At 42.0% G+C, this 22,065-nt stretch overlaps 1 protein-coding gene across 6 annotated transcripts in view; it reads left to right on the top strand.

Moving 5' to 3' along the window:
- MTHFD1L (methylenetetrahydrofolate dehydrogenase (NADP+ dependent) 1 like) overlaps positions 1 to 22,065 on the top strand; it is a 286,291-nt gene that overhangs the window by 253,041 nt on the left and 11,185 nt on the right. For 4 of the 6 annotated variants that reach the window (XM_030556572.1, XM_030556577.1, XM_030556573.1 and 1 more), the window contains 2 exons: positions 5,504 to 5,612; positions 12,402 to 12,692. The exons of 1 other annotated variant lie outside the window; for it this stretch is intronic. In XM_030556572.1, the coding sequence (XP_030412432.1) occupies positions 5,504 to 5,593 (90 nt within the window). In that variant the 3' untranslated portion in view covers positions 5,594 to 5,612; positions 12,402 to 12,692. Of the gene's footprint in view, positions 1 to 5,503; positions 5,613 to 12,401; positions 12,693 to 22,065 lie in introns of those variants that run through there. One more of the 6 variants, XR_003999635.1, reaches the window with a different exon arrangement.

Consider the following 22,065-nt stretch of genomic DNA (forward strand, 5'->3'; position numbering starts at 1 on the left):
ATGTTTAAAAGCTGGGTGGATTCTTGGTAGATGAGATTTCTTGGATGGAGAAAACATTCAGATATATTGAATGAAGAGTTTAAACTTGAAGTCCATACCACCCGTGGTTATTGAAATTCCATTGCAGTTTTGGCAAGAGAAGATGTAATAGCCATTACATTCTAGTTTGGGTAGTTTTAGTCTGCCTACCTAAATTCCACCTGTAGTTTCATTTGGATAACATTCTCATTCACGGCTACTTACCTCAACCTGTTTTTGTAGCCTTGCTGTGTGGTGTTACTTAGCAGCCACGTTACATTGTAGAGGTCACTGAATATCAATGGTGGGTGTAGTGATCCCTGTGTAGTATATATGATGTGTAAACTGTGAGACACATCAGGATCTGGTGTGCTTGAAAGGCACTGTGTGAAGTTCTTATTTGCTGTTTCAGTGCATTTTCCCTGCTGAAAACTGGCTAATTACCCAAGTGATTTCTTTTAATAGGAGAACTTGCTCTTTCAAAGCCCATTATTTGCTTCTATTTTTTACTTTTAAAATACTGGTGTCAATTTACTTACTGCTTATTTACGATGAACAAGGCTTGGAGACTGAAGTCTTTTATTTATCCACTGAGCAGGGTACAGCATGTGCAGCAACCAGTGGCAGATTAACAAGACCCTCTGTACATGAAGATCCAGGCTCCCACTACCTCTGGAGGGTTTCTGAGTTCCACCTGCTGGGTTTGGGATCAGTCTGTAAACTCACAAACACTAATCCCACCCTGTACTCTTTTGGGATAAAGTAGAAAGCAGGGGAGGGGAGGGAGCTTTGCTTCAGAATATGCAGCCATGCAGAAAGTAAGCCTGTCAAACCTATTGTACCTGCTTTGCAATCTACTGAGCAACCTTTTTTCTGTCATTTCTTTTTAATTTTTATAAAATAGTGGAGCACTAGTGAGGGGATCAGTCAGTAATAATCCCATAAACCATCCAGCTATCTCCTCCTTTGTGACCCTGTAGTAAAGATAAAGGACCAAATTCTGTCCTGTGTTACATTTGTGCATACAACTGGCAACAGCAGAGAATCTACTCAGGTTCACCATTGCTTTTCAGAACTGTGGGCAATGGTGAAACTCACAAGGCATGTCAGTATTACTCTGTGATACACTGAGATAGAAGATGTTTTCTGTACTGTGATGTAGATAAAATATACTTTTTTATGCAGCGGGGATTTTAATACAATTGAAATCACTCCCTTGTGTTCACTTCATTCCTCTGTGTCAAAAGAGTTAAAGCCCCCTGCATTAATATTAAAGTGTTTGGAATTCACGTTTCAGAAAATTTCAATGTTTGTCATCCGTTAATGAAAATCATTTTGGGTGTCACTCTGCAAGGAATTAGAAGCACAGCGACTGATCCTCAACTGGTGTAAATCAGCATCACTCCATTGACTTTAGTGGCCTCTGAGTGATTTATACGAGGAGAGAAGTATTAACTAATTTAAAAAAGTTTGACTTTAATTTAGAACCGGTGATTTTAAGAATGTTATTTCTGTTAGGATGTGATGTTTATATAGAGTGAATGAAGACTGTCCATGTGTTTGGATGTACATATCTGTAGATCTACTTTACAAGTTATAGGGAACTTGGGAGCTCACTTTCTCTGGGTTATAGCAAAGCCATCTCCAATACAGCCAGAAACCAAAGTCTCAGGGGAGGTGTATACATGTAATGTTGTAAATTTTATTAAGGCAATTTCATATTGAGGTAAGTCCTTCAGTTTGAGAAGTCACAAACGGGAAAAAACCTGCTATCACAAATTAGTGCATCCCCTGCAATTGCAAGATATGGTCCCCAGAGAAAAGACAATATCCCAGATTTTAGCCCAGAGTATGTCTGTGCTGCAACCTGAGGAGTGATTGCAGCATGGATAGACATACCCATTCTAGCATGGCTAAAAACAGCAGTGTCAATGTGGTAGCAAGGGCTGAACCAGAGATGCTAGATACATACTTGCATTGCTAGTCCACACTGAAATCTGTCCTGCTATGTCTACACTTTTATTTTTGGCTGTGCTAGCACAGGTAAAGCTAGTGTCAGTACATCTATCAGCACTGCAGTCATACCTGAGATTGCAGTGTCAACATTCCTCAAGAAGTCAAGCCAACATAATACAGTAACTCCTCACTTAATGTTGTAGTTATGTTCCTGAAAAATGCAACTTTAAGCGAAACGATGTTAAGTGAATCCAATTTCCCCACAAGAATTAATGTAACTGGCGGGAGAGGATTAGGTTCCAGGGAAATTTTTTTCACCAGACAAAAAACTATATATTATATAGATATACACACTGTATACATTTTAAACAATTTAATACTGTTCACAGCTATGATGATTGTGAAGCTTGGTTGAGGTGGTGAAGTTAGAGGGTGGGATATTTCCCAAGGAATGTCCTGCTGCTAAATCAGGGGTTCTCAGACTTTTGTAGTGGTGACCCCTTTCACGTAGCAAGCCTCTGAGTGCCACCCCCACCCTAAATTAAAAATACTTTTTTATATATTTAACACCATTATAAATGCTGGAGGCAAAACAGGGCTTGGGGTGGAGGCTGACAGCTCGCAACCCCTCATATAATAACTTCATGACCTTCTGATGGGTCCCGACCCCCAGTTTGAGAACCCTTGTGCTAAATGATGAACTAGCACTCAGCTGAGCCCTCAAGGGTTAACACGTTGTTAATGTAGCCTCTCATTCTACAAGACAGCGGGAATGGAGGGAGGGGAGACAACATAGCAGACAGAAACAGACACACACCTTGTGTGTGGGAGAGAGAGAAATGCACACTGTCCCTTTCAGTAAGTCTACCCACTCTTAAGTGCATTGTCTTTTTAAGTAGATCAGGAAGTTGAGACAGCAGCTGCTGCCCCAGGCGCTCTGTCTCTCTTCGTCTGTGTCCCCACCCTGCTCTATGTGGAGAAGAAGGGGTAAGTGGGGGGCAGGGGGCAGGGGGACACCCTGACATTAGCCCTCCTCCTTTCCCCCCGCACAGCAAGCTGGAGGCTCGGGGAGCAGCTCCAAGGCAGAGGGCAGGAGCAGCACATGGCAGTAGGGGGAGGGACAGCTGAACTGCCTGGCAACTGATAGCCTGCTGGAGAGCTGCAGCACAGGGAACTTAGGGTAGCAGGGAGCTGGTGGAGGGCTGCTGGTCCACCCTGGTTCCAAGCCTCCTCCAGCAATGGGCTGCTGTTCCTGCAAGCAGTGGACAAAGCAGGCGGCTGCCAAATGACATTAGAGGGGAGCACTGCACAACTTTAAACGAGCATGTTCCCTAGTTGATCGGCAATGTAACAGTGAAACAATGTTAACTGGGACGACTTTAAGTGAGGAGTACATATGTAATTACACAATACTGTGTTTTGAGTAAGAGCCTCTGTTTAATGCAAACTAGCAGGGTTTCATATCCCTGTAATGTAATAAAAGATCACAAATGACTAAACTGAAACTATTTTGGGTGGGGGGGGAGGAAACATAATGTCTGAAGTTTTGTTTCCCATCAGCAGTTGATCTAGATTAGAAGAAGACAGAATATATCACTAATCCATGTAAACTGAACTCCTTTCCCCCTTGGATTAACGCAAAAAGGGGAAGTGAAGTTACTTTATATAATATACATGAGTATTTAAGTTTCTGTGAGGGAGTTTTAAGTGATATTGTTGTTTCTTTTCCACTATTGTAATAGTAATACTAAAATAGATTTCAGGGCACAGTTGCAGTGTAAAAGCAGTGGGTAATGCTAACTAGATCATTGTACATGCATTAAAACAGGTTGACTTATAGAGAACTAGAAACAACTCCAGTCAGAGAGGGGCCATTAAACTTGGCTCTCTAGGGCTAAAATAGCAAGCATATGTTTTCCTTTTCTGAGACCCATCAGCATGGTGCAGCTCTCACTGTGGCCAGAGAAAATTTCATTTCCCTAGCAGATACTTAAATTGATGTTGAGGAGAGACCCTCAGGGCCAGATTGAACATTGGCTTTAGTGGACCTATGCTGATTTATTCTGGCTGAGATCCTGGTCCTCAAAAGTCCATAGATCTGTTTTGTTTTTAATAAAATTTTGATGCAAATAGGCTCAACGCTTGAGCACATGCTTAACTTTAAGCACATATAGGCTATGTCTCCACTACAAGCCAAGTGTGTGATTCCCAGCTCCCACAGATATACTGCTAGCTCTCGGCCGAGCTAGTACACTAAAAATAATAGTGTAGCCAGGGTAGCACAGGCAGCAGCATGTTCTAGCCACACTGAGTATGTGCCCAGAGGGTGTGGGCGGGTTTGTAATCAGGACAGATAGCCTGTGTACCTTGGCTATACTACAGTTCTTAGTGCACTAGTTCAGAGTGAGTATGTCTGCACAAGCTGGGAATTGCACTCCAAACTCATAGTGTAGATGTAGCCTTAGTTAGATTGTAAGCTCCTTGGGGCAAGGGCCATTATTTTGTTGCATGTTTTGATAGGGATTATAATTCTCAAAAGTGTTTAAGTGATTTAGGAGCCTAAGTCCTATTTTCAAAAGCAATTGAGAAGCATAATGAGATGTAGAGTTCCTAACTGCCTATAACACTTATGAAAATGGGCTCCTAAGTCACTTAGCAATTTTTGAAAGGTGCTACTGCAATACAGATGATAAATAATAGCATAAGTAATCAAGGTGAAGATAGAAGTAGGCAGTATGTGAGACTACTCCCATTATTTAAAGTTAAGCATAGGCTGAAGTGCTATCCTGGAGCAGGGCCTTAATTATGCATAATTAGAACTAATCAGGCTTTTGTGGCTTTATATTTCAGCCAACATACAGGGATTGGATCTTCTGCCAGAACTGTTACTGCTTTAGTGCATTGTAGTGCTCACTGCAGGCTCTATAACTTCTTGGTGCTGGGAACTCTCAGGAAAAATGCATGGAGCCCAAGAACTGGGAACTCCTAAATGATGAAATAGGAATCACCCATAATTTATTTTAATCATCTCAGTTCACTCTTGGTGTTAATTAAGTATCCATAGTCATGAAGGTGTTAAGACTAATTCCTTTGCCATGTGCTGCTTTCATTCACAAAGACACACGGTTTAACTTGTGTGTAGTGCCAGGGGAATTCACATAGTATTGCCCTATACTTTGATCTACAAAATTCCTTGTATCATAACTTTAAATGGATAAATACTCAGAGGCACAAAGAAATCAAGAGTGTGTCTGCATTTTGTGAAGAAGGTCACTCTTGCGTCTTCCTAGTTTACAACCTTAAACACTGTAACAGTTCTTATTTTTTCCCCTTTCCTGTCTCTCATAAGCTCAGATTTAAAAAATAAATTGAAGTAGCAGATGGTTTGACATTTTAAAAGAAATTGCAGCTGTAGTTGTTGAGTCCATGAATAACAATCTAGCCTTTCACTTCATCAAAGGTATATATGCACAGTGTGATTATCCGCTTACAATTGCAGGAGTGTAACTTTATTTTATTGTCCCCACAGATGAGCACCATGCCAGGACTTCCTACAAGGCCTTGCTTCTATGACATTGACCTTGACACAGACACAGAGCAAGTTAAAGGGTTGTTTTGAGAGAGGTGTCCAAGTTCAGGTGGGTTATGTGTAACAGTGGTTTAATGGGCTGTTTTCTTTCTCAATTTACAGAATTACTAATTATTTCCTGGCGTCAGAAATTGGTAGAGGTTTTGTCATTGATACATCAAGGAATCAGTATTGAGGTTTGGGAAATATTTATTTCATTATTGCATCATATTGTATCGGAATATAGTAATGGCTGGTACTAAGTCCTCAATTGGTATAAATTGGCTTGGCCCGTTGTCTTTAATGGAGCTATGTCAAACTATACCAGGTGAGCATCTGGCCTTCCACAGGGCTAATCAACAGGGCTTTTATTTTCTGAAATCATCTCTGTCTAGTCTAACCTCGCATATTGCTTCTGATGGTGATTCCCTTTCACAGCCTGTTTTTGTTGTTATATAGATTTTCCCAATAGTTTTTCCAGAAAAAATTCTGCCCCATCATAAACCCATTATTACTCTTCATTCTGTCCTCTTAAATAGAGACTAATTGATCCCTGTCCTCTTTATCATATGACAATATTTTTGAGGAGACAAGGTGGGTGATGTAATCTCTTTTATTGGACCAACTTCTGTTGGTGAAAGAGGGGATAAGCTTTCAGGCTCCACAGAGCTCTTCCTCCAGTGTAGGAAAGGCTATTAGCATGTCACAGCTACCTGATTACATTTCACAGACCTGAAGAACAGCTCTGCGGAGCTCAAAAGCTTCTCTCTCTCACCAACAGAAGTTGGTCCAATAACAGAGATTACCTCACCCATCTTGTCTGTCTCATAGCCTGGGACCAATATGGCTACAACACAGCAAACAATATATTTATTGTATGTATTTAAAGCTTTTTTTTTTCTAATTTTGTTTTTCTGCACACTTTTCAAATCCAGGTCTCTTCATCTTTCCTGAGAAGGTGCGTTTTCCAAGCCCCTCATCCTTTTTACTCTAAACCTCCCCTAGCTTGTCCATCCTTTTAAAATCAAAGTGGTTACCAAAACTGAATTCAGAAGTCCAGCTGAGGCTTAGAACATGCCAAGTGGTGTAGAATAATTGCCTCTCTTTAGACATCATAACCCTGTATAAAATCAACTAATATGGCTTTTTTATTACTGTTACTCATTCAGTATATCATACATGGTAACTCTCAGATTCTTCACAATGACGCTACATTCTAGCTATTCTTTGCCTGCCCTATATTTAGGATAAATAGGTTTACTTCATTTTAGTATGCCCCAAGTACCCCAAAAAAGCAAAATTAACTGTTCATTTGCCTATGCTATAAGATAATATCCTTCAATCTGGTCAGAGCAGACTCTTACACTTTCCTGTGTTCTTTCTATTTCAGCAATAACTGGTTAGACTGAAAGTTAAATTATAGGTTTCGACAATTATCTTATGTACTAAGTGCCTTTGGCTATTTTACTGCTATGTAGCTCTATTCATGGTATTTCCTGGTACATACCCTGTTGTTTTGGGAGGAATTATTAACACTATAAACTAGATGGATATTTGCTCGGAAAGTGGCATGTGATCCTCTTTGAACAATCTAAAATGACAGCAGAATCCTAAGAAAAGACCTATACACAGACGCATGTGCTTTCTTCAGTGAAGTGGTTCAACCAACATGTTTGCTACTTTTAGTCATGTTAAAGGCCATCATACCCAAAGGTCAAGAAAGAGTTTGGGGTTTTTTGTTGGTTGGTTGGTTTTGTTTTGTTTTGTTTTGTTTTTTTTTGCTACATATATCTTCAAGAACAATAGTCAGAAAACAGATAAGAAACTCTCCTTCTGACTATAAAGGGCTTTGCTCTGGAGTAATATACAAAGTGAAAATATTGAACTTGGTTTTTTAATCAGCTTGAGTATCTTTTGGGGTTGAAAAGGAAATGCTAGTAAATTAAACTCTAATCAGGTTCTTGAGAATCACATGCATCCCAGCATAAAATAGTAAAGCTATGAATCTATTGGGGATGTGCTGGTAAAATCAACCACATGAAGAGACAACCCTGTGAGTTTGAATTCTGAAGACCTTTTGACCATAATATGTTGAAAAATATTTTCCAACTTAGGTACCTATAGTTAGACACCTAATAAGTGTTTTCTTAAGTGCTGTGGATACGCTGGTCCCATTAACTCCAGTGAAAGCGATGGGCGTTCAGCACCTCAGAAAAAGACTGTTACCCTGTGAGGTCTTTATGCATCTTCCCTTCACTCCCAAAATGCTGAGATCTGAATAAGAAGCTCATTAGGCTTTCTAGGGAGCTGGAAAAAATGTGGGAGAGCTAAAGACAGGGAAATAAGAGAAATGGCAGAATTAAAAAAAAAAAAAAAAAAAAAAAACCTTCCCCCAATTTTGAGCTCTCTTTTTTTTTCCCACCACAAGTTATATGTGCTATCATAAACTGACTTATATTAGCCTAGTCAAGAATCATTCTCCGAGTTCATTTTTCACCCATGAAAGGTCTCGGCACTGAAGCAGTCTGCGCCAAGGGCAGATGGACTGCACGGAGGTATGCGTGGGTGTGTTCATATGATGACAGATACAGTAATTTTCTGTCTGCTTGATTGAAATACTTTTGTTGTGGTCATGGTGTATAATGTAAATTACAGTAGTATTGTATTTTGCCAGCTAAGATGTGGCAGTTGTAAAGTATTCAGAGATTAGTCCAAGAACTACAGCTGTTTCATTATAAACACACATGCCTAACTGAGAACAGTTGTGCTAATGTGCATTCTGTATCCCACTCTGCACCATGCTTAACCTCAGGAGGCTTTATAAGGATATTCAGGGTATGTCTACATCTACAATTTTGCAGCGCTGGTTGTTACAGCTGTATTAGTATAGCTGTATAGGGCCAGCGCTGCAGAGTGGCCACACTTACAGCAACCAGCGCTGCAAGTGATGTTAGATGTGGCCACACTGCAGCGCTGTTGGGCGGCTTCAAGGGGGGTTCAGGGAACGCGAGAGCAAACCGGGGAAGGAGACCAGCTTCCCCGCGGTTTGCTCTCGCGTTCCCCGAACCTCCCTGCAAACCGCAGGGAAGGAGACCTGCTTGCTCGGGGGTTCGGGGAACGCGAGAGCAAACCGCAGGGAAGGAGACCTGCTTGCACTGGGGTTCGGGGAACGCGAGAGCAAACCGGGGAAGGAGACCAGCTTCTCCGCGGTTTGCTCTCGCGTTCCCCGAACCCCCCTGCAAACCGCAGGGAAGGAGACCTGCTTGCTCGGGGGTTCGGGGAACGCAAGAGCAAACCGGGGAAGGAGACCAGCTTCCCCGCGGTTTGCTCTCGCGTTCCCCGAACCCCCCTGCAAACCGCAGGGAAGAAGACCTGCTTGCACGGGGGTTCGGGGAACGCGAGAGCAAACCGGGGAAGGAGACCTGCTTGATTACCAGAGAGGCTTCCTCAGGTATGCTGGGATACCTGCTTATTCCACGGAGGTCAAGAAAAGCGCTGGTAAGTGTCTACACTTGATTACCAGCGCTGGATCCTCTACACCTGAGACAAAACGGGAGTACGGCCAGCGCTGCAAACAGGGAGTTGCAGCGCTGGTGATGCCCTGCAGATGTGTACACCTCCTAAGTTGCAGCGCTGTAACCCCCTCACCAGCGCTGCAACTTTGTGATGTAGACAAGCCCTCAGATAGGCAAAGTTTGTGCTACTAGAACAATTCTCTGGTGTGCCTTTCTAATACTGAGCTAAGCTTTGGAGTCCATCAGTCTTCTTTACTTGTCAATAGTGCTAAGAAAGCTGGTGATAGTTCTTACAAGATTCTGCAGAATAGTCCAAGCCACGGTGTGTACTGTGGTGTAGCTTGCAGTTTGTATGAATTTTTAGAGTATATTCTAACCAAAAAAAAATTGGAAAAAAAGTCAAGGCTGAAAATGTTTTTCAATCAAATGCAGCCAACACTCAAAAGACAACTTCACACTTTCTTTGCAAAAAGTACCATGCACCATTAAAAAACACCCAAGCCTTTAAAAATCTGGCAACGAGCATTCAAGGGAATGAGCTAATTCCCCACTACTATATAATTCTTCATTACTCATTATTGCCCCACCCAACCTCCACTGTTTAATGAGATACTTAACAGGGAAAAGTTGACAGTTGCTCCCGAAGCAGAGATTCTACAACAGGTGTCTACCCTCACTACAGAGATTCTTAGGGAGACCAGCCAGTGGCATTGGGCTAAATAGAGGCAGTTGTGCCAGCTGGAGGAGCTAAAAGAAGAGCAAGCTGTTAGGTTATTTGTGCTCTGGATCTGATAAGATCTGAGAACCAGACCCATGCTGTGAAAGAGAAGGCTATAGGGATCCCACGCTATGGGTGACAAGAATCCCTTTTCATTTTCTTTTGGTCCAGCTCTCTGAAACTAGATGTAGTAGGTGTCTCCTGTATCTACCCTCTCCTTACCAGTTACCAGACTTCCATTCTTTCATTGTCCCTGAGTTCTTGTAACCAGGCAAGGCCCCAGCTATCAGTCATGTTCTTGCATTTTACACTTCCTTCCAGGGCTGAGATGAAGCAGGATGCTTTGCAGCATTAAGAACTGATACTGTGACACTTCTGCAGCTTTTCTAAAGAGCTGTTAACCTAGGTCACCTTATGCAAGGCATTATGAGGTGCATAAAACCCAGAAGGAAGCACAAAATAGGAGACTACAACTGCCTGATGGCAGAGAATAGAAAACTGTTTGAGGGGAGTTTTAGCCTGTATTCATTCAGACATAGTCACCTGGAAAAGATATTCTTGAAATCTTTTTTTTTTTCTCCTTTTGTTATTCTTCCCCCTCCCCTTTCTTTCCAACTTTACCTTTATTTCCCTTAACGGTCTATACCAATCTTGCATTTTAGGCAGCAGGAGTTTGCAGGTCTGTAGAAGAAACTATCTTTTTGCCACAGGGAAAGGAGAAGCAAGTACATCATGTCACCACCTAGCAACATCATAAACATAGTGTGACTGGATCTTGAGGGAACTTATCCAGTTTACCTTTGCCCAGCCACTATGGGCCTTTGAATATGGGTGGGGACAGAGCATTTTCCTACACTTTAAGCCCTCTTAAGAAAACAGAAGAATCTAAAATCTCCATGTATACAAATCCACATTTTTAGAATTGTCCCTTGATTTTACATCCAAATATTACTGTATCACTGACCTTTGCTGATTGTACACTCTCCTTACATTGCTACCCTGAGGAGAGATGGAGAATTAGGGACAAGAACATGTGAGGAAGAAAGATTGTTAAAGCAGGGTATGTGTGAGAAAGAGAGGAACGAACTAAACTGTACTTAGTCTCTTATGGTCTTTCTGCCTTCCCAGCTGCTGCATGTACGTGTCATGTTTGGGTCTTTTAGTTGTCTGTATAACTCCTTGAGAATACATTGTAGAGTCATCTGCTGCTTTGTCAGTGCATTGTATGCATTAATTACAGCCTGCGTAGCAAAATGTTTCCCAACACATTCCATTCCCAGTTCCCTTCTTTTGTATCTGTTAACCTCTAGACATTTTACTCCTCAAAAGTTCAGTCATGTCCTATTCAGATTTTTAATGACTCTGGATGAAATCCTAGCCCCACTGCCTGGCAGACCTACCATTGACTTCATCCTCTAAGCCCATTTTAATAACCTTTCCACATAATGATAATCACAGTGACTCTTGATTGTGCCCCTTCTGAATCTTTCCTAATTCTTCACTAGAATCCCTGTAATATGACTCCACCAATATATTTATTTAAATTTCTAGAAAGCCTACCTATCCTTTCTCTGTGGGCTCACATATATTTAAATCGAGGAACAGGTGACACAAAGCAAGTCAACAGTGATCCTCACCCCTTCAGCCTGTTAAATTTAACAAATACCCCATCTTCTTTATCCTTGTATACAGTACCTAGCACAATGGGATCCAATTATAAATTGGGGGTGGTAGATGCTACCTCATCAAAAATTATAACACAGTACTTCACTTGTGACCCCGCCAGCCACCTTGTGACATTGCCATAACTATCTCTTGTGAGCTGTGCTTTGTTCTGCTGTTGATACGCTCCAGATTTCTGTTTGTTTTCCTAATTGTTGTTAGATATTGGGGTTGGGATTGTCACTTTCTAGGCACTATTTCCCCCAGATCCATTTGCTGATGACTTTCTCCCCATATAAACGGGTTGAGATTATTCTTAATTAGTCTTCACTACTAGCGAATCATTTGTGTTATCGTCCTGGAAAGGTGATTAAAAGCTGATCTGAAAACCACAAATGTTTATATTGTTTTAGTTTCTTGATCAATTCTTGTTGAAAATGCATCTTGTTGGGGTTTTTTTTAATCACTTTAACAAAAATGTTCCAAAATTCTATGCACCAAGTTTTAAGTCAATGGAACTCTTTGTTGCAAAGTGTCAACTCTTCAAGAGCCCATAGTAGGACTAGCATATGTGTGTGTGTGTTTTGTGTTCTGCTTCCAAGGATTTGTATTAAGTGGAAATACACCTCTACCCCAATACAACACTGTCCTCGGGAGCCAAAAAATCTTACCGCATTATAGGTGAAACCGCATTATATTGAACTTGCTTTGATCTGCCAGAGCACTGCTTTACTGCGTCATATCTGAATTCATGTTATATCGGGTCGCATTATATTGGAGTAGAGGTGTATGTTATTTGTAGCACGTGGTGTAGTTAAATATTTGATCTAATTTTGCTCAGGGTAAAAACTTCTACCATTGAAACATTACAGAGCCTCTTTATTTTGTTAAAGCTTTTGTTTCTTTATTCCTGTTTCTTCAACCAATGAAAATTATTACTGCAATACTTTTTCTTCTTTTCCAGAATTCTGAAAATACCAACTGCTACTTCACTGTTTCCTGCAATAGGAGACAAGAGTGAATTTGAAATATGCCTGTTATGTGTCTCTGGAGGGATATCAAGCTAGACCAAAGAGAAAAAATCTACTCTTCCTTCTACCCATTTTTATGACATAAAAAAAAAGTTTGTTACAAACTAATTTATTCTTGGTTGAGTGGAGAGAAATTTTTTGCCATGCTTACTATTGCTTGCATTTCTGAATGTTTGTTTTGTCGATAAAATGGTGTGAACAGAGAGGTGAAATTTTCCACTCCAGGAGTTTGTATTCTTTATTTGAACTTCTAACAAAAGTATTTCCCTCGTCAATGGCCAGCTAAAAAATTAACATCAACAGGATTACACGGCCTCATAAAGCTTGTTGCTCTTTTCAAGAGTACAGTTCAGCTGCTGGCATTCAGGAGCTGAAACCACACACAAATTAGCTGCACATTTCTGAGTTATCAGCAAGTGTTGCTATGGGCACTGCTGGGGAAGAGCCAAATTTCAAATGAGGGGACTGTTGAAGAATAACAAAACAAGACTTTTTTAATACAGAATTTGTATTTCCTCTGTGGGCAGACAGCTTTGAAAAATTTTAAAACATACTGTGTCCCATAGTCATAGGTACTTTTATCTGTCAAAGGTGCTTGTTACCAGTTCTACAGTGTTTTTGGTCTATTTTGTTCAGTATCTTGGCTATAAATCCCAAATGTCAACAAGCTTTGTTTCTTTTTAAAATCAGCTGTCTAAGGAAACAGAAGGAATGTCTGTCTTGTCAGTTTTTTTAAAAATATCAACCTCCAACCTTGTTTCCCAGTGAAGTGAGTTAGTGTCATTATTCTGGGGAGTTTTTCTTACAGTGTGAAATTGAGGGTCTGGTGTTGCATTTACAGTCAGCAGGTGGTACTGCCAGTGAAAACTGACCATTCTTTATTTGGGGGTTGCGGTATGCTATTCCCATGCTCCAGCTACCCTCTGTAGGGACGGTTGGGTGCTGTAGCATGTCAAAAATCCAAAATGGAGCAGTTCTTTTGACTTTCTTTGAGTGCCCATTGAATGAATCACTGCTACGGTAGGGCAAACTTTCACACAGAACATATTTATCGGGTTACTTTTGAGTATTTCCTTTCTCATTGTTCCTGTTTATTTTCCAAATATCTGCCTGAAAGAAGGGTCTTCCTCCTAATGCACATGTTCCTTTGACCTGATCCATTCAGTGAACTCCTTTGCAATATTTTGAACATTGAAAACACATTATTACAACACCACCTAGTAAAGTGGAGAACAGCCCAAAATGTCATGCTACTCAGATAATACATTTTACATCATCAACCAAGTCCACATAATTATCTCACTAGATGTAAGGGCCAGCTGCTAAAAATGTCTGGTGTCTTATGCAGAAATAATACTCATATTTAATACTTTAATATGGCCTCATTTAGGTTTCCAGTAGCAAAATGTTGACATCTTTCAGTTATTTCTGGGCACAAACAAAAGCCCTGAACCTCCAAAAGTCACATTAGTGAGCTCCAGCTGCTCTCTGTCACCCGAGAATGCAATGCACTAGGACATCACTTCTGCCATGGAGGATCTGGCTGATAAGAACCCTAATAAGCCAATTTTTTTTAATGATTTGGTTCATTTTCCCAACACTTCTCTAGTTTGATTATTACATGCAATTTATAATGTAAAAAAGAGAGAGAGCCAGTTTTCTATGCTCGTATTCAAGAACTACAAGCTGGTGGGGTTTGGTTTTCAAAAAGAAAGGCACACAATGAAAAAAACAAGCTTTCTGTGTGATGAGGTGGTTATGGTGGTGGGGTTGGTTGCTTAAGCAGCATGTTGTACTTTTTTGGGTCCTTGGGTATATTCAGGCACACGGTTCTGGCTTTTTCCTGCTATGCTGGTATTTCTATATAGTGTGTATCCTGTGTGTAGTGAACAGGATACATATGTGTAGTCACAAAAGCAGAGCATTCTTGAAACCATGGCGCTTTCATCTGAGACAGAATTTTGGGCCTCTCAAGATCATGTTTTTCATTTTTAACCATGATAGTTAACATGTAAAACTGAGTGTGCCTCATAGCTGAATTGGATGTTCATTTAAAGACGTATGGAGCAGATTGCTGAGTTGAATCTCACGCACTGTGCGTTTAGTAACTGACTCGTCTTTCTTTGGACTTTTTTTCTGGCAGCAATCCAGAATAAAAGAGGAGTCTGAAAATACACAGAATATTGTATTTTCAAGCTTTTGAAAGTGCTTCTTCTCAGGAAATGCTCATGGACTGGTTCCTTCAATAAAAGAGCAACAAAACAATGGGGTCTGGAGAGACAATATATCATTGTCCTTTTAAGTGAAAACAGTGAAATAATGACCAGAAAACGTTTATTTCCCAAGTGACATCCTGCAGTGGTGCTCCACCCAGCTTACTCATGTCTATATATGTTATAGGGGTGAACAATGTCTCTTTGGTCCTGTTTACATCTCCATTCCCACCATGTTTGGGGACTCCATTACATCACATGGTTCTCTAACCTGTTTTTTTTTAAAGAGTTGAGTCTTGCAGGGATGGAACCTTGTTTTAACTGTGTACCCTACCTGTGCCAGAGCCTTGGACTGTAGTGAGACAGCAGCACGTACTGGGGGCACAGTTGGCATAATGCTCCTTCCAGAGTGCAAGAGTGAAACATATTTTTAGCTATGAGGACTACTGTGTTGTAACTTAGACCTCTAGCATGGAGTTACAGTAAAGATGGGACTCTGATGGTTCCAAGGCATTTGACATGTTCTGTTAATAAGGTTCACTTCACAAATTTAGCTTATGCCATGCTAGACTCTGGGCCCTCTGTGATTATACCCATACCAGCTGCAATGATGTATAAACAAGGCTGTTACTAGCAAGATTTGAGCTCAGTTTTCCAGATAATTGTGGGCAGAGATTTTTGGTCTGAGAGATTTTATGAAACTGTCCCCTAGGCTCAATTTACGCTATGTTTATACCTATATTATAGTCTAATCCCACAACTCATTTGTATTTGTCATGTAGACAGGCTTGACATACCACCTGGGCGAAAAATATAAATCTACACTTGTGGGGTTTCCTAGAGTGGTTATCAGAAAAACATTCTGCTCCACACTGCCTAAAGAAACTGCTAGCAACAGCCATGTTCTATACGTGGCTCTACTATAGCTAAATCAGTTCTGACCTCAGTACAGTGTGGATTCGAAGCACTCCTGGTTTTGAAGCATCCACTGCTGTTGACCAGTGAACGCTGCATGAGGAATATGAGGCTCTCAGAGTGATAGGAGTTAACAAACCACTCCAAACTCCCATTTTATATACACATGGGCCCCCATAGCATGTGTTCCAGGTATATATTTTTAATTTAGATCATACTGTCTTTCCTCCCTGAACAATATTTCTGGTACTTATTTATCTTACCGCAGCACAAGAGCCAGTGAAAGTAGTCAGGAGTTAATGAGGTGTGTGTGATTGCTTGACAGTCATCCGGGTAGAGAATTTTTTTTTTTTTTTTTTTTGCTGCAATGTGCTGATGTATTCATCACCAAGAAATCTTTGAGCAGTTTCAATTACCTTTCATTTCCCAGGTTTGCTTTTCCCTACTCAAATATCTGCAAAAATCTTTTGAACTAACCAATTTCAGCTTCTTCACCTATTTATCCTTTCAAATTTTAGGGTGAGATGTTCTAAAGCACTCAGCACTGCCCTCATTCTGGTCCCACTGACATCAGTGGGAGTTTTACCATTGAGTGGGAGCAGACGTAAGCCATCACTGAGCTCTTCTGAATATCCTGCCCTCAGTGTGTTGTTTTTCCTTTCGTTTGCTTTATTTCGAGCACCTTCTAGGTTATTTATTCTTTAAAGTGGAAAAAATTATCATGAGTATCATTAGTTATATAGTGCTGTAGGTGTTACTGGTGCTTTATGGATGTATAGGAAGATAAAGTCCCTCACCTGAAGACTTTTCAAACCACATGAGGTTAGCACAGTTGGGGAGGAAGTGTAAGAGAAAGGATTGAAGTTACAGAAGAGAAGGCAGTGAATATTGCTCATTGTAGAGAATCTAATTGTTATGAAATATTACAAGTGACCTGTGTACTATGCTTGCAAATTGCAAAGTATTGTGGAATGTAAGAAGCTTTTAAAACACACTTCACGCTGAGGTATGAGCAGTCATGAACATATTGCTATAAAAGGTTTGGAATCCTTTCACATTGCATAGTGTATAGCAATATTTGTGAAGTCTGCAGCTCTTTATAAAAGCTGCAGCAGTCTCAAGAGATAAATCCAGAAAAATATCCTGGGTGAAGAGAGGAAATCAAGCAATGATATACTTTTCTAGAACCTTTTTTGGAAGATTTCGAAGGAGTTTGCAAAAGCGGGTAGCCAGTAGTATTCCCCGGTTACTGGTTTGCAATATGAGGCACAGAGAAGCAACGTGATGTGCTTGCTCACACTGAGTCTATTGCAGAGCTAGAAATAGAATCCAGGTGACCTGACTCCCTGTTCTTGGCTGTTACCCCAGACCAGTTTTAGGACATGTTGCATAATCACAACTTTACAAAAAGATGTGAACTATTTTTCTTTGCTTCTTATTTTTGATGTTAGGAGCCACACGGCAACTTTTGTATTATCATTTATAGATCTGGTTTTTTTTGTACTCCGTTAATACTTAGTATTTGTTACCGCTGGAGTAAAAACCTGATAGCACAGAAATATGTTCAAGCTACTTATAAGTTTTGTTGTCCTTTTTCTGTATTTTAAAATCCAAAACTCTCAGTGGTGTGTACATTTGAAAAAAAAAAAGTAAAGTATATACCTCCTTATGGATACCAATGAACAATTTGCAGAAGTGTTTTTTATCCCATGGGAACCTGTGGAACTCATTGCCAGAGGGGATGCTGGGAAGACCAAAAGCATAACTGGGTTCCAAAAAGAATTAGATAAGTTCCAGGAGGGTAAGTCCCTCAATGGCTATTAGCCAAGTGGTCAGGGATGCAACCAAGTTGCAAAATCAGCTTTTCCTTTCCTGACCCTTTTTCTTGATGATGGTGTAAGCAGAGTCTGAATGAGCACTCGCTTACATCTAATGATGAGCTGTGGAAGACGACTTCATTACCTAAGCTCATTTGCATGGGCATACCCACCCTGCCTAGGTGCTCAACGTAATGGGATTGATTGTCCAAATGGTCACTTTCTGGCTGCTGTGGGATCCCCAGTCTCCTTGGTTTTAGGGCAGATGTAATAAAGGAAATCAAGGGCAGCATGACTCAAGGACACGAGAACTGTACTTGGCATGTCCCAACTAATTGGCACTCACTAGGCAAGGGAATTGGGTTCCAAAGCCAAGTGAGTAGAGAGAGGATGGGGACAGGTTTTTGTGCCCAGTGGTGTGGGCCATGCTGAAGGGTCCCAAACACCATTTGACTCTTTCTCTCTCTCCAATGTATAATAACAGAGCTAATTTAGACTCAACTCATGCTGCAGAGCTGAAATCACTGTTACCTAGGTCTAAGTATGACCTGTTTTGGGACAGTGTCTCTGATGCAAGAGACTGCCCAGTGTGCGCACCAGCGGTGAGGCCCACTAACAGCTGACATCACTGAGAGCTGAAATCACTGAGAGCTATGTTAAATGATGGGCCCTGGAGACATTTTGGTGGGAGGCCAGCAAGGTAGTTGGCAGAGAGGTGTGGTACACGGCCAGCAAGGTGGTTGGTGGAGAGGTGTGGTGAGTGGCCAGCAGGGTGGCTGGCGGAGAGGCCTGGCAAGCAGCCAGCAGGGTGGCGAGTGAGTGCCCAAGCTGCAGAATAAGTAAGGTGCCTCCTTACCCCACCTCCACCCAGGGCGAGAGGTGAACTCTGCAGATGCACCTCTGAACTCTGGGGCTGCACTGAGCAAGGACAGCATCTCTGAGTGGGGAGCAGAGAAGGGATGGGCATGTGAAAGGGGCTTTTGGGTTGCTGGATCTGAGTGGAAAAGGACTCTGCCCAACTTACTTGGGGGTGGGTCATTTGCTCATGGTTTGTGAACCCTGTTTGCATGTTTCCCCCAAATAATGCCAAGTTACTTCCCTCCTTTTATTGAAAGTTTTTGCTACACTCAGACTCTGTGAGAGAAGTAGTATCGCCTCTTAGAGGCACACAGGGGGTGGTGTGTAATTGTCCCAGGTCACTGGGTTGAGGCTCGAGCCAGTTTTATGTTGTATTGTTGAAAAGGAACCCCTAGATCGGGTCAGCAACCTTTCAGAAGTGGTGTGCCAAGTCTTCATTTATTCACTCTAATTTAAGATTTCGCATGCCGGTAATACATTTTAATGTTTTTAGGTCTCTTTCTATAAGTCTATAATATATAACTAAACTATTATTGTATGTAAAGTAAATAAGGTTTTTCAGATGTTTAAGAATTTTTATTTAAAATTAAATTAAAATGCAGAACTCCCGGACCGGTGGCCAGGACCTGGGCAGTGTGAGTGCCACTGAAAATTAGCTCGTGTGCCACCTTTGGCACCCGTGCCATAGGTTGCCTACCCCTGCCCTAGATACTGAACCCAGCCCTTGTTGCTGCCAACTCTGACTTGCAGAAGAGTTACAATGGCAATGTTAATTGGAACAATCAGTGAAATGTAGGAATGGAAGGGAACTCAGCAGGGCCACCCAGAAGGTTCAGGAGGCTTGGGGCAAAGCGCAGGAGCGGACATAAAAAAAGGCGCCACCCACTGCAGCGCTAGTACTCTCCGGGCAGCACTCCGAGTCGGTGGTGGTGGGTCCTTCACTTGCTCCACGTCTTCAGCAACACCAAAGGACCCGCTGCTGAAGTGCCGCCGAAGACCCGGAGCGAGTGAAGGGCCCACCGCCAAAGACGAAGACTGCTGCCAGGTGAATAAAAATTAAAAAGGCGCCTCTAGCCAGGGAAGGGATTCTCAGCCAGGGCTCGCGAGACCTCTGCGGGGCCTGGAGCAAATTGCCCCACTTGTCCCCTCCTTCCCCCTGGGTGGCCCCGGCCTCAGTAGGTCATCTAGTCCAGTCCCCTGCACTCAAGGCAGGACTCCATAATAACTAAACCATTTCTGACAGGAAGATAAACATTTCACTCATAAACCTGCAAGCTTTGTCAAGTGGTTTTCTCCAACCAATCACAGATTAAAAAAGAGAGACCAGTAGGAGACAGGGAAAGGAAAGCAGGAAAGGAAATAGGTAATGGAGTGACTGGTGCCAGTTTTGTGATTCTTTCCTTGGGCAGGCGGTGTCACTAGTACGTCAATCAAGTTGGAAGGCTGTATCACAGGTGAGAAGTCAGTTTCTGGACTGTTTCCTTCCTTCTTGTAGCTGCAACCACATGAGGCAGCATCAATTGTGCAAACAAAATTCAAATCCAGGATTATTTAGGGTATAGTGTTTAAGCCCAAGAAATACCAGGCACTGTAGCCACTGCACTTCCTAGGCCCTAACTGGAGCAGAAAACAAAGAGAAGCCAAGAAATGGGAGGACACAAAACAAAGAGAGAAAATGAAGTCTCCTTCCTGCATTTCTGTCCCCAGAAAAGTACCCAGCCTATCCAGAGCAATCCTTACCAGAATTCAATAGTCTTTTTAACCCAAACAATATTCATAAAGTGCCTTGAACACAATCTCAGAACATCTATACAAAGCCCAGTTCTCATAGCAAAGCTCCCAGCATGCACTGGGCTCTCCTTAGCATAACTTAATTTAAGTGAATTTTTAGGCTTTGCTCGACATTCAAGGATAATAGTGCATAGGCCATAAATCCAATAAGCATTCCATTGTCACAACACTTCCTTGGATACTGCATATTCAGAGCAGTAACTAATCCCCTCTCAATGTTCACTCTAATAGAAAAGTTGTATTGGGAGAGAGTGGTGCACACAAGCATTCACTTTGATTCAGGGCAACTCAGATTTAAATCTAAATCCTAATGAAGGTAACTGGATACAGAGTTGGCAGAAACATGGAAACACATGCTGCTTGGAAACTTTCCCTAACAGAATATCTCTTCAATTTACTCCATGTTATGTTGGGGGGGGACTGGGTGCTCAGCTACCCTGCTGATCAACTCCTCACCCCAAGTGCCTCCCTGATGGACCTCTTCAAATAGATCTTTCCCCACAGCACCATCCACCCGCCAGTGATCACCTGTTCAGCGACGTGCAGGAGGTGCTCAGCCAATGCACAACAAGTGTTAATCTTCTTGCTGAGGTGGAGTACTAGGAGCGCTCTAGCTGTGGAGTCAGAGCACTCTATGTGCCTTGCCGGTGTGGACAGGTCGTGAGCTAGGGTGCCTGGGCCTGCTTTAATGCAGTCTAACTCGCAAGTATAGCCAAGCCCTCAGGAGTTTACAGTCTTTTGTAATGGTTGATCTCCAATAGCCTGTTCAAACAATAAATGTTGCTTCACCCTCTGCAGTATTTTCAGTTTGGAAGGGAGGAGGAGGAGGGAAAACAGCCATGTCTTTGTCTACTTGCAGGCAGCTGAGTTAATTCTTTGGGTGTGGCTGGTTTATGTCTCTTGTAGCTGATCAGGATTGTTGGGTTCACCTCTAGGATTCTATTTGTAACTCTTTGCAAAGCACCTGAACTTACCTCCCTTCCCCTACATCCAAGTTCCCCAACCCCCTCCTCACAGTGAAATTTTCCCAGTTTTTCCTGCCTCTCTCAAAAACTTCAATGAGCAGCTGTATCCAAACTTTCTTGCACTTGCCAAATCCTCTAGTTCTTACCCCAGCTCACATTTGATCCTGACCCCTGTCAGCTGCCAAAACACCACCAAGCTCTTGAGACACACCCCACTGCTCCTTCGAATGCTCCACAACCTCCCATAGTGCTGGATGCAGAGCAACTGAGAGCTCCCCCAGTGGCATAAAGCTCTACAGTATTTTGTCCAGCATCAAGAATATGCCAGGAGCATAGCTGAGGGGGAGGTGAAGCTGGAACACTGCTGCACTTCAGCACTTCTTGGAGGGCATAATGTCCCCTTGAGGGCTATTACCAAATCTCATAAATTAGAGAAGCCCAGAAATTCCTCTTACTTGCCAGAGAGCACAGGTGATGGGCAGCTCAGGTCCTGCATCAAGCACAGCTCTGCATAGGGCTCAAAGACTGAGCCCTAAAATCAAGGAGAGCAAATGGATTTGAAATGGGAGGCTGGATTTCTTACTTTCCCTCACTCCCCCAGCATCACCACTTCATTGAACTCTAAGGATTTTAAGTCCAACCTTGTGTGGCACTTTAACTTCTTAGGGCTGCAGGCAATTTGTCTCTCTTTTTAGTTTTTCACAAAGGAAGACAGTCCTTCAACCAAAGAAATTTCAACTGAGTTTAAATGTTAGGGGCTGAACTAGAATCCCCAGCTGAGGGGATCTTAGAAACACTGAAAGCGCCCTTGGCTTTAGGGCTGAGACTGGGACTGCTATAACAGAGCAGTGTGATTACACAATGCTTGAGGCCTCAGTGTTTATGTAACAAATCAGTCAAACTAAAATATTTCTACAAGTGTGGTCATAATAGTGTTCCTCTGCCCAATATACTTGAGTGTAATGTATTATACACACACAGCTGTGTGTGAGTAGATATGTATTTGTGCGTGTGTGTGGTTTTCATGTAAAAACTCAA

This window comes from Gopherus evgoodei, chromosome 3, assembly GCF_007399415.2.
Source record: "Gopherus evgoodei ecotype Sinaloan lineage chromosome 3, rGopEvg1_v1.p, whole genome shotgun sequence".
Taxonomy (NCBI): domain Eukaryota; kingdom Metazoa; phylum Chordata; order Testudines; family Testudinidae; genus Gopherus; species Gopherus evgoodei.